At 30.6% G+C, this 14053-nt stretch overlaps 1 protein-coding gene and 1 pseudogene across 1 annotated transcript; both read left to right on the top strand.

Annotated features, from left to right (window-relative positions):
- The first annotated feature begins 4994 nt into the window (after nt 1–4994).
- LOC107615096 (transcription factor MYB73 pseudogene) lies at nt 4995–6307 on the top strand (annotated as a pseudogene).
- A 3580-nt stretch (nt 6308–9887) lies between these two features.
- On the top strand, nt 9888–13321 carry LOC148543886 (transcription factor MYB123-like). The gene is made up of 3 exons (XM_088499680.1): nt 9888–10107; nt 10914–11043; nt 12584–13321. Exons 1-3 carry the CDS (start codon nt 9978–9980, stop codon nt 13125–13127), a joined length of 804 nt encoding a protein of 267 aa, XP_088355806.1. The 5' UTR covers nt 9888–9977; the 3' UTR covers nt 13128–13321.
- Nucleotides 13322–14053: the final 732 nt, after the last annotated feature.

Here is a 14053-nt window from a genome sequence, read left to right as displayed (position 1 = left end):
CAACGTTGTTTTAATAAAGTACCACAGTGGTACTTAACCGTTTATATCAACTTTTGTTATTTATATAATTATAAACAAATAGTATAACATAAGTCTTTTGTTGTTTTTTCTACTTCAATTTTTCAATTATATTTGTATTTGTATTATTATTGAATTGAATAAAATAATTTAAAAAATTGAATTACTCATATTATTAACCATTAAAATTAGAACTTTTGGTCCTATTACACGAGTATTAGAAGACATTATTACATAAAGCTTTTAGTTTTACGATTTTACCATAATTTTTAGCTACAATAATTGCATAGATATGGTTCAGAATAAAGCTTTTCTTTAAAGGGCAATGATATTTTGTCATGCATATAGCGTCACTTTTTTTTTTCTTTAAAAAAAATTAAGGAAAAGAAAATAGAGAGCACCAAGGAATCTTTTGTATTACGAGTTAATAGTCAAAATTGTCTCAGAAAAATACCTCGATTTTCATTTTCGTCTCCGAAAAAATAAACTAATTAAATTCGTCCCAAAAAGATAACGGACCTAGTCGCGTTAGTCCTTCTGCCATCTCTTCCATTAGTCTTTCTATCATCTCCTTCTATGATAAAATTCTCTATAAGACATTCTATTAAATATCTTATATGCATCATGCTTAATCCATTAGACCTTATCCTATGGTAAAATTCCAAAACTTCAGACAGAGAAGAGTTTTTTGCATATTTTGAGCATGGTGTGGTAAAGTACATTAAACTTGTCGTGGTCATCGACGGTGTCAAAGGCATATGAGGCTTCGGAGATGCTGTCAAGCTTGTAGTGTTGGAATAAATAATTTTATTAACCCAAATCATCCATATTGAATCACAAAAAATATAATATAATGCGGAAGCGTACCTTTACTCATAAGAGTTAGAAATTGATGGCAGGATTTGGATTTTGTGATTCTTTCGATCTTCCTCAACCAAAGCCTTCTGTATTCTTAGGCAGCTGAATTGCAATCCTTCTAATGGGGAAAGAGCACAAAGGCGGCTTTGGTATATAGGGGACCGAAACCCTAAAGACACTATTTATATTTGAGTATGACACCCATTAAACCCCTAAACCCAAATAAAATAGTATCTAAAGTCCAAAAGATAATATATCTAAAATCCAAAAGATAATATCTGGTTTTATTCTCCTTTAATTCCAAATCAAAAGTAATTATGACTTATTCAATTTAGCATTTATAACAATAAATGAGATCACCACTATATAAGTCATTTAATATGAAATAGCGTAATTTGTGATTATAATTAATATATGTATTGCCCACAAACAAATTAGGAAATTAAATAATTTTCTAACAATCTCTCACTTGGGCTATACATATATTCTTTCTTGACATAATCACATCTTATAAACTTTATGCGCGCATCTGAATGCTATTTCCCTTATTACTTTAACAATCTGGTCCGTTTCATACATTAGATATGGAACTACCGCAATTTTTATCACATTAATATCGTGACTGAACCACGACAATCACCATCCTAACATACTTAACGACATAGATCAAATTTGGATGAGTAATATGGAAATTACATGCTAAGTGATCTCATACATGTCTGTTTCCAACTGGTCCAACTTTAAAACTTTATTGAGATCAAACACAAAATAAATATTGTAAAATGAACATTTCACATAATATGAAATAAACAATCAACTTAATTCTGCAGAAAAAAAATAATTCAATATCTGTCATAAGACATATAGCATAAAATAAACTCCCACTAAACTAAGGCATCACAAATATTGACACCCATCAGAGCAGTGTGCTCATGAAAGACTTTAGGGATCAATCCCTTGGTAATGGGTCTGCTAGCATATACTCAGTTCCTATATGTTCTATGAAAATCTGTTTTTTCTTAAACTTTCTCCTTAACAACTAAGAACTTGATATCTATATGCTTCGATTTTGTCAAGCTCTTATTGTTGTTGGAGTATAATATTGTTCGGTCTTTCAATGTCATCTACTATATGAAGCTCAGTGACAAAGTTTCGCAACCATATGCCATGAAATCGGAATCAGAAGACCTAATGATCTCCAAATTTTCTGATCTTTGATAAGTAAGCATGTAATCCTTTGTTCTCTTTAGATAACGCATTACGCGTTTAACAACTATCCAATGATCCATGCTAGGATTGCTCAAGTATCTACCCAACACTCCCACTAAGAATGATATATCGTGGCGTGCGCAGACTTGAGCATACATTAAGCTCCCTAGTGTTGATGCATAAGGGTTATCATGCATTGTTGTCCTCTCAAAATCATTTTTGGGACATTGTTTGAGACTGAACTTGTCTCTTTTAGTTACGGGTGTGCCCATTGGTCTACAACTTTTCATGACATATCTATTTAAAATCTTTTTAATATAGTTCTTTTGTGATAATCCAAAAATACCTTGAGAGAGATCTCTTAGTATCTCGATTCCTAATACAAAAGAGGCATCACCAAGATCTTTCATTTCGAATTGGTTCGATAGAAATTTCTTAGTTTCATGCAACAAACCTATATCGTTACTGGGAAGTAGAATGTCATCAATATATAAGACCCAAAAAATATATTTACTCCCACTGAATTTGTGGTATACACATTCATCTATAATATTTACCTCAAAACTATATGAGGTAATGCCTTAAACTTGTGATACCATTGACGGAAAGCTTGTTTGAGATCATAGATGGATTTTTTCCTTTTTTCTGTTGGATCTCCTTAATGGTACTTCTTGAGGTTGTTGAGCTTGCTATATGGGTTGGGGTTGAGGAGGATTCTCATTATTTTCCTATGCTGTAGCAGTATCTTGAGCAACAACAATATTCTCATTGTTCTCTTGTACTGTAACTGGATCTACAGTAGAATTCTCATTGTGCTCTTGTACTATAACTGTATCTTGAACAATAATAGGCACAAAGACCTGATTATTATCAGTTATAGAATCATCATCAAAAGCAACATTCCTAATATTTCCTTCCCCTCAAACTCAACATCCTCAAGAAATCTCGCATTTTCCATTTCAAAAATAGACCTTGATGCAGGATTGTAAAACTTGTACCCCCGTGAACGCTCAGCGTAACCAACAAAGTAGGAACTAATTGTCCTTAAGTCCAATTTTCTTTTATGCGACCTATAAAGTTGCGCCTCAGCTGGAAATCCCCAAACATGCAAATGCCTTATATTGGACCTTTTTCCAGTCCAAATTTCATAAAGGGATTTTGCTAACTACTTTTCTTGGCACCCTATTAAGAATATACACTGCGATTTTTAAGGATTCTTCCTAGAGTGATTCAGGAAAGGAAGAATGACTAATCATACTTCTCACCATGTCCTTAAGAGTTTGGTTCCTGCGCTCTACAATACCATTCATGCTAGGTTTGCCTGGTATAGTGTATTGCAAAACAATACCGCACTCCTCTAAGAAAAGAGCAAAAGGCCCGGGATGTTGCTCACCTGAACCGTCATATTTTTCGTAGTATTCACCACCACGATCAGATTTGACAGCTTTAATTTTCTTCCCAAGTTGAAGTTCAACTTCACCTTTGAAAGACTTGAAAACATCCAAGGCTTGGGACCTTTCATGAATTAAATATAGTTACCCGTAACGAGAGTAATCATCTATGAACGTAATAAAGTAATGTTGTCCATTCCATGAGACAGTAGGGAATGAGCCACATATATTGGTATGTATCAGTTCTAAGACATCTTTAACTCTCTCGGCACCTAATTTCCTTTCGTTTGTCCTTTTCCCTTTTATGCACTCAATGCAAACTTCAAAGTCTGCCAAATTTAGGGATCCAAGAATTCCATCCGACACGAGCCTCTGAATTCTCTATTTAGATATGTGACCTAGGTGTTTGTGTCATAATGATGCCGAATTCTCATTTAGTTTTTGTTTTGTACCTGTGTGCAGTATTTCATTATTATAGGAATTCAAATCAAACCTATATAGATTATCCACCAAAACAACCAGAGTAAATATTATTCGAATTATAAAAGAGACTGACTTTATTGTTTTCGAATGAACAAAATAATCTGATTTGTCCAAATAAAAAATAGAAACTAAATTCTGTCTAAATGACGGTGCATAAAATGTCTCTAATTAATCCAAGTAAAATCCACTCGTGGAACATAATCTAAAAGTTCCTATAGCTTCGACTGTAACTATATTGCCGTCTGTCACATAGATGTATCTTTTAGCATCACTTGGTGGTCGGCTCCACAGGCAACCCTGATAGTAACACTTACATGAGTAGTAGCAACAGAATCTACCCACCAAGTATCAATAGGTACATAACTTAAACTAGCCTTAGAACAAACGAAAGTAAGAATTGTACCCTTCTTTACACGCCAAGTGACATATTTGGTACAATCCTTCTTCATGTGTCCCACTTTCTTACAAAAGAAACAGGTTGAAACTTGATCCTATTTCTTAGCCTTTTCTATTGAGAAGGCACATCCGCAATAGTATCATGCTTTCTTTTATACTGAGAAGATGAAGGCATGTGAGCACTTTCAGTCTTATCTTGCTATAGCCTCTCTTCTTCTTGCACACAGTGAGATATAAGCTCATTTAAGGACCAAGTGTCATTCAGAGTGTTATAACTCACTTTGAATTGCCCAAAGTATGCAGGAAGGGAGATCAAAATAAAATACACGAGTAAATCTTTAGACAACTCTAACTTTAGTGCTTTCAATTTTGAAACAAGATGAGACATTTCCATAATGTACTTTCTTATGTTCCTTTTACCTTTATACCTGATGGAGACAAGTTTTCTCAAAAGACTACTTGCCTCCGCCTTTTCATTAGTAAAGAATTTTTTCAACATCTTTCAGGAACTGTTTGGCATCTTTATCCTCAGTAATTGAGCCCCGAAATGCCTCAGGAATTGAGCGTTTCATGATCATAATACTCATTCGATTGAATCTCTCCCACTTTTCTATTTTAACCTCATTGAGATTTTCTGGAATGGAAGTGGATGATCTATACAACCGAGGACAATCTCCACGGTATCCTTCCAAACTTTAAAATTTGAACCATTCAGCATAGGAATACTGCTAATTTGTACAGAAACATTGGTAGCTGAAGCCATAATTTCTTTATTAGAACAAAAAAAGAGCATGCAGTAAATATTAGTCAAATAATGGGAAAAAAATATGTATTTAGATATCTAGAACAACATTAATTTTTAATCTTTAGATAAAAAAATTAACTATAAGTGATACTCTCATTGCAGTAATCAAATATTGTCAAAATTTCTGTCACACATTAAGCCTTTCTTTGGACCGACTGAATGCGCACATGAAAACTTAAACTTTGCAACCTATTTATTACCGCATATATTTTCTATTAATTGGCCAAACAATAACCTTTCTTTGGGCCGATTATTGACCGCATAATTAATAGAAAATAAAAAAAGTGTGCAATGCTTATTATTTGGCCAAACAATAAACTTCTTTTGGACCGATTATTGTTCGCATAAATAATAAGCATTACTTTATTCTTAATTTGTTACCCAAACGTGTATTTACCATCAATATGTGTATATAATTCGGCTAAATATAGACCTTCCTTTGTGCTGACCAATATTCACATGAATTATATATTACCATATTCCTTATGTTTTAAATAAATCAATTTTCACAAAAGAGATTACTTTAGCAGCATAATGTTCAATCAATTTATTCTAAAGAGTAAACTACCATTTCTACCCATAAAATTTGAAAACGCTGACATATCTACCCATAAAAAATAGAAATTACCATTTGTATCCATAAAAAATAGTTTTTACAAGCAAAATTATCCAAACCCTAAAAAATTAAATAAAATTCCTAAACTACCCTTCTCTCCACCACTACCACTATCATCTCCTCCCCCTCCTCTCTCTCTCAATGTTCTGCTAGGGCAAGTCTTGCAGGCTTCGATGGTGCAACCAGCTCTCCCCACCCGTGGAGCATTGGGCCTTCACCCCCGAAGAGGACGACTCCATAATCAGAGCTCACGCTCGGTTTGGCAACAAGTGGGCCACCATAGCCCGACTCCTTTCCGGCAGAACCGACAATGCCATTAAGAACCACTGGAACTCCACCCTCAAATGCAAGTGCGCTTCCATGGGCCCCATCGACGATCCTCACTTCGTGCAGCCACTCAAACGCTCCGTCAGCACCAGCGCCGCCGTACCCGTGTCAACGGTGGTGGTGAGGTACTCGTTGCCGACGGTGATGGTGACGACGGAGGTGGCGGGCCGTGGCCCAACTCATCCATGCCCTTCACCACTTTGAGTTTTCTGTTTTTTATTTTCTTCTCGTTCCTTTCCATAACTTAATCTTCAACCTCCTTAGGCAAAGACCCGAACTTTAGCTTTAGCTCCTGCTGCATAACAAAAGCATCAACTATAGTGTTGCTGTTATTGCTTATATTAGTAGTAGTAGTAGCGGCAGTTTCGATTGGAAACCCTAATCTCCTGAGATCGTCGATTCCAATATTGGAGTTGGGAATTGGGGTTAGGGTTTGGGGTACACTAGGAGGAGGGGCAAACGGATTATGAGTCAACCCGAAGAGATTTTGCAGGTAAGAGAGAGTGTGGGGGCAAGGAATCTGAAGATGGTTCTGTTGTTGTTGATGATGGTGAAGCCCTTTTTCTGGGTTGAGAATTTAAAGAAGCAGAAGAGAGAGAGAAAAAAAAACACAGAAGAAAAGCGAGAGAAAGAGAAAGAGGAAGGAGTTGGCAGAGTTGACGGATTATGGCGGCGGCGACGAACTCAGAAAATGGAAGGAGAGAGAGAGAGGATGGGTTAGTGGTGGTGGTGGCAGTGGTTGGAAAAAGATGAGAACATTGAGAGAGAGAGAGGAGAGGGGGGAGGGGAGGAGATGATAGTAGTAGTGGTGGAGAGAAGGGTAGTTTAGGAATTTTATTTAATTTTTTAGGGTTTGGATAATTTTACTTGTAAAAACCAATTTTTATGGGTACAAATGGTAATTTCTGTTTTCTATGGATAGATATGTCAGCGTTTTCAACTTTTATGGGTAGAAATAGTAGTTTACTCTATTCTAAAACCAAATCTTTATAAAATAGGTGGTATAATAATCCAAATTATTACTAGTTTCCTTATGTAATAATTAAATAATAACATTATTTTCTATTATTCAAATATTATTAATGTGTACACATAACTTGGCCAAATATAAATTTTTTTTTAGACAGACTAATATTTACATAAGTGATATATACATAATAATCTTTATATTTCAAAAGAATGATTCAATTAATTTATACAAAATTAATGACACACACAATTTAAATTTTTAGACCATCAAAATTTAACAATACTCTATTAATATTTTAAGATAAATAATTAATTTTATGAGTATCAATTTATATTTATATATACAAATAAAGCAACCAAAGCATGCTTATATTTCATCGTAACAAGCACACAACAATATATATGTATGTAATCGAACAAATTAATAATGCATATATATAAACGGCTTAACTCTGAAAGCAATCCAAATGGCGACAATAATATATCTTGTGGATCGGAATAATACTAAATTCTTATATATACCCGCACAGTCGCTCACATAATACATACATATGTATATTCCTAAGATGTTTTTAGCACTTTCATAGAAGTAGTTGCCTTCTTATATATCCAATATCATAATGTAAGAAACACATATATACATCGATTCATATATTGATTCAATAAAAATAAAATTGAATATTTTTTATGGTTAAATTATGAATGGCTCTGATACTATTTGTTAGAATAAATAATTTTATTAATTCAAATCATTTATATTGAATCACCAAAAATATAATATAATGCGGAAGCGTATCTTTACTCATAAGAGTCAGAAATTGATGGTAGGATTTGGATCTTCTAGTTCTTTCGATCTTCCTCAACCAAAGTCTTCTGTATTCCTAAGCGGTTGAATTGCAACTTTTCTGATGGGGAAAGAGCACAAAAGTGGCTTTGGTATATAAGGGATCGAAATCCAAGGCACTATTTATATTTGAGCATGACACTCATTAAATCCTTAAGCCAAAATAAAATAATATTAAAGTCCAAAAGATAATATATCTAAAATCCAAAAGATAATTATCTAAAGTCTAAAAGATAATATCTGATTTTATTCTCATTTAATTCCAAATCAAAAGTAATTATGACTTATTCAATTTAGCATTTATAACAATATATGAGATCACCACTATATAAGTTATTTAATTTGAAATAGCGTAATTTGTGATTATAATTAATATATGTATTACGCACAAACAAATTAGAAAATTAAATAATTTCCTAACATGTAAAACAAGTATTAGTGGTGGAAGTCATTTTTGAGAACAAGGAGAAGAAATTGGCCGAGTTCGGTGAGAGAGTTGCAATCTCTAGGAGAACCGAAAAAACCGCCTAGACAAAGAACAAGCATCGGAATAAATGGTGCGGAGTGCAGCACATTATCCGAGGAGGCAAAATGGAATCTTGAGCGCTGCGGTGATGAAGGCCAGTGGGACAGTGCTGCAGTGGCTATGGAGTTTCAAAGAAAAACGACATTCATGGCTATTTAGGCAAGAGTTGGTATGGAGTTTTAGTATTGAAGGAGAGAATTAACAAAAAAAAAGATGACTAATGGATAGAATTTTTGGAGTGGTGGGTCAAGTTTAGGCATTTGTTGGGCTAGCTTACAAAAAAAAAAAACGTCGTTTTGTATATTAAAATATAATTTAACGTCCTATATCATTTTTTATTAGTGCGGTTAATAAGTAAAATTATTAAAAAACTGATGTGACCAGATTTATTATCTTTCGAAAACAATTTGATTAATTTATTCTTTTAAGATAAAAAATAAAGATCGAAATATTTTTAATAATCCATTTTGTACCACACACAATACTTTAACACAAAAATGTTTTAATCAAATTAAATAACTTCCTAAAACTGATAATGCGTAACTAGAATTAGTGTAAGATTGTCAGCCTTAAACAGTACTGTGACTGGATATGGCAAAGGATAGAGAAGTATTCATCAATCTATTTAAGGGCAAAAATTTAATGAGTTATATATAGAGATGTACTCATCAATCCTTTAGAAATTCAATCCAAAATAATTTAAAATGATTTTATTTTACATTTTAATTATTATTTATTTTATTTTGTATTTTTCAATTATTGTTATAATAATTAAATAAGATAATTTTAAATAGGATAAAATATATTTTTTGTTTTTAAATTTATTAAAAATTTTAAAAATACTTCTAAGTTTTATTTTGTTTCAATTTTGTTTTAAAAATTTTCGATTTTCATCAAATATATTCCTGATAACTAAATTTTTAAAATGTTTAAGACTAATTCAATAATAATACATGACAACTATCTCTGATTTGCTTGTATTGATGGTTATTCTTGTAAAATTGTTCCTGAATTGGTCTTTAAGTTTTTTGAAAAATTAGTCATTAGGGGTATATTTGATGCAAATAAAAATTTTTGTGACAAAATTGAAACAAAATAAAACTTAGAAGTGTTTTTAAAATTTTTAGCAAATTTTAAGAATAAAAAATATAATTTATCCTTTTAAATATTATCTCATATTATTTTATTGTTTTTCTTTTTTTGAAATGAGAATCTAAAAGACTAGTATGTATATAACTAATCATATTAGGTGTATACAAAATCAATCATTAAAGTAAAATACACATTAAAATATAAAATACACATTAAAAATAAGTTAAATTTTACATATATTTATATACAAATATATGGTGATCGATTTTAATAAACAAATAATATTTTTGATATATAACTATAAAAGTTACCAAGGGGTAGGTGTAAGATGAGGTGTTTTGGTGCATAAGGAAAGAGATATATAGAGGAATTGAGGTATGTGAAGATAGAGGAACATACAAGATCATGAGAGAAGGAGGAGAAAGAAGAGAAAAAAATTAAAGATGGGCAGACGTCCTTGCTGCTCGAAAGAGATGAACAAAGGTGCTTGGTCAAGAGATGAAGATCAAACCCTCTCCAAATATGTTGCCATTCATGGTGAAGGAAAATGGCAAAAGGTTGCCCAAAATGCCGGTAATTTTTTATATACTTGCTTCACTCAGTTTTTTTTTTTTAAATATATATTTATATATTTTTTCCACTTAAATTCCTTTGATCTATGTATACTTTAGCTTATGCTAATGTTGATTGTACAACTCTTTCTTTTTTTTTTCTTTTTTTTTTAAGCTTTAGATATTCTCTTTGAAAGTTTTTCCCATTTTAATTTTTCCTTTCCTTTCTTCCCTTATTGTTATTTGTTCCCTACTGGTTTGTCAACAGTAACGGGAACTGTACTTGTGAATTATATGATGTACGTGATTATTCGTTTGGTTGATTAACTTGATTCTTAATAACTATGTAAGTAATAAACATTTTCCTTTTTGTTAATTTATTTTGTCAATCATCAGATAGTTAATTAGTTGATTCTATGTGAGAACTTTAACTCAATTTTGCTTGTGTGTTTATGTTATGTTTATGTACACAACAACAATTAATAAATTTAATTATTTTGTTGGTCTTTATAGTTTTATCAAATTTATAGTTAAAATTTTTATATTATTTTTAATTTTATAATTAGATCTTTATTAATCTAAAAAATATTAAAATTAAATATTAATAAAATATTTTTTATAAAATAAAGATACCTACAATTAAAAATTTAATTAAATTTTTTATTAAAATATTTTATTAATTTTAACATTTTTGAGACGTAAATGACCTAATTATAAAATTAAAAATAATATAAAGATCTAATTTAAAAAAATATAAATATTTAATTATAAATTTAGTAAAATTATAAAGATAATAATAAAAATAAAAATAAAAATATATGTGTATAGGCTTGAATAGGTGTGGAAAAAGTTGCAGACAGAGATGGTTGAATTATCTGAAGCCAGGCATTAAGAGAGGCGACATCTCTCAGGATGAAGAGGATATGATCATAAGGCTACATCGTCTTCTCGGTAACAGGTCTCTTTTATAGTTTTATTTCATTTACAATAATTAATTTTTTTAATAAATATTTTAAATATTTTATTTATTAATATAGGTAATTTGGATATAATTTATATTTTTGCATTCTATTACTTATTTCATTTACACTGCTTATGCTATAAATGAGATAAGACACAAATTTTTAAAGTATCACTTGTTGTATGAAAGTTGGCGTACTTCACATATTTCATATATCCTCATAACTAATTTGTTTATACGGTAAACGAGATATGAATATTTGTAAATATAAAAATATAATTTTTTAAAATAATAAAAATATTAATAATTTAATTTAGATCAATTTAAAAAATAAAAATTTATATATTTTATTACTATTTAAATCAAATAAAATATTAACAAATATTTTAGTTGTATCGTTAAATTAAAAAAATTCAAATATAAGAGCAATTACAAAAGTTGTATTTGTTTTGTTTGCGTCAAAATTTTCTCTTACTACTAATTCTTCGTATTCTCTATTATATTTAAGCAACAAATCTTCCTTCTTTATAATTTATTCAAATTTTTAAACACTAAGATTTTTTTTTAAAAAATTTATTTTTATTATTAATTAAATTTAAAACTGCTCACTATTATGACTACTAGGTAACTATTTCAAATTAAAATGATTGGAAGTTGAATATTCTTTGTACTCATTACAAATTTAAAATAAATTTTTATATACCCCTTTAAGTAGTAAAAATTTAAATTATTTTAATCGTAAATTTTATATATATATATATATATATATATATATATATATATATATATATCATTTACAATACAAACAAAATAATTATAAATATATCTCATTTATAGTCAAATAAAATTATTACATATCTTGTTTACAGTCGTGTATAATTATAGTAAAAAAAATATATAATGACACCTAAAAATATAAATAGTAAATAAAATAATTAAAATGTTTTTTTTAAAAGAATCCTGCAATAAATCCTCTCTTTTTTTATCGTTATAACAAATTCAATCATTATATTATTATTCGATAAAATGTTTTATAATAAATATATCTTTTATATTGTTATTATTATTTGAATCAACCAAGTAATTAACATTAATATATATATATAATCAATAATAATTATTAATGAATATTTTAGTCAATAAATTAAAATATATATCATTAATAATAAAATTAATTTGTGAGTTTTAATTTAAAATATTAATAAATTTAAACTTTTAAAATAATCCAGTTAGACCAAGCTGAACACATATCATATTGTAAATTCTTGTCAAATCGTCTACCTATTGTCACCCATAATTTTGATATGGTAGTTGGTAGATGAAGAATGAAACAAAACATATCATCACTAATTTTACTCTCAAAAGTCAAAACACGTAAAAAATGCTCTTACTATTTTCATCATCTTGGGTTACTTTTTTGAACACTTTTTTCCGTATGCATTCTTCTGCAATTTTTTAATATGTAAATCATCAAATCCCCGAAATAAAAAAAAAAGAAAAAGAAAATAATCATAATTTTTAATTTGTTAATACACAGATGGGCCTTGATAGCGAAGAGATTACCGGGACGAACAGACAATGAAATCAAGAACTACTGGAATACCAATCTCTCAAAGAAGCTTCAACAACAACAACAACAATGGCAGCCACCTCCTCCTTCTTCATCTTCTTCCCATAAACACAAAAACAATCTTACTCACAAACATGTACTAGTAGCACCCCAAACTCCAATTCCTAGAAGACTCAAAGCTTTTCACTACAACAACAACGATAATAATAATAATAACACTTCAATTAGTCCCTGCAGTGATGATAATAATGAAGAAGCTTCTCTCACTGATTTTCTCATTGACATTGATGATAATGATGATGATCAAATGCTGTTAGTTACTGATAATGACGACGATCACCGCCATAACTCGAAGCTGCTCGAAGAACAGAGCAATCCAAGCTCATCATCACTATTATCATCGTCAGATCAATGTAACAACTTGTTTATGTCTGAGAAATTTGACCCTTTGGAGACACTTTTGGATGTGGAGCTAAAAAGGGTGGCTTCATTTCTTGGACTCAAAAATTGATTGGAAAAAGGATTTAATTCTTTTTCTTTTTTTGGAGTATGGACCAGGGCCACCATGCATGGAAAAGGTTAAGTTCGTACGAGAATCATATAAATTATAGCTTAGCTTCTTTAATATGTATGCCAATAATGTAATTAAACGCGTTACTCAACTAAACATCTATTACTTCTTAGGTGTATTAATTAAATTATCAATCACGGCTTCTTTTTTATTCTTTTTCTCGTTTTGTTTCTCTCTAATTTTTTTCGGATTTTTTTAAATAAATAAAAAAATTCATATTTATTATTTTACACTAAAATATAAATATTTACTATTTTATATAATATCTCTTAATTTCGTAAGCACTTAATTTCGTAGTCCACATGGCGGCAAAATAGAGAGAGAAATTTTAAGTTTCCAATTTCATAGGCAAGGCCAATAAAATTGGATCGATACAAAATAGATTATTGATATTTTTTAGAGTAATGTACCAATTTGGTCTCTGTCCTTTTCTCTGAATGACAACGCGACCCTTAACAAAAAATATGATCTATTTCGGTCTTTGACTTTGTGCTCCGTCTGCCAACGCGATCCTTTCATCACTTTCACGGCGAAAGTTTGACGGAAATTATTGACGTGTGTAGACAAGTGGATGAGCTGGATGGCTGAGGTGGTTACGTTGAAGACGCAAGTCGTGGAATTGTATGGAAAAGACAAGGGCTTATCTGTCTACGTCAAAAAAACAAGAACGGCATCATTTTGAGGTCTCCATGGGTCGTTTGGTTTTGTGCTTTATATCTTCTCCCGTAAATACCCCTTGACTCCCCATTGCAATTACCTTCTAAATCTTAGTAGAGAAGCTTCTTCTCCATCAAGGCAGTGGTGAGTGGTGACAAGCCTGCTGATAAGATTGCTGACGAAGCTATTGATAGTGAAGTAGACGGTGG

The sequence above is a fragment of the Arachis ipaensis genome, chromosome B9 (genome assembly GCF_059453495.1).
Source record: "Arachis ipaensis isolate K30076 ecotype BB chromosome B9, ASM5945349v1, whole genome shotgun sequence".
NCBI lineage: Eukaryota > Viridiplantae > Streptophyta > Magnoliopsida > Fabales > Fabaceae > Arachis > Arachis ipaensis.
Note: the sequence above shows the minus strand (reverse complement) of the source record. Positions and strands in the feature narration are given on the sequence as shown.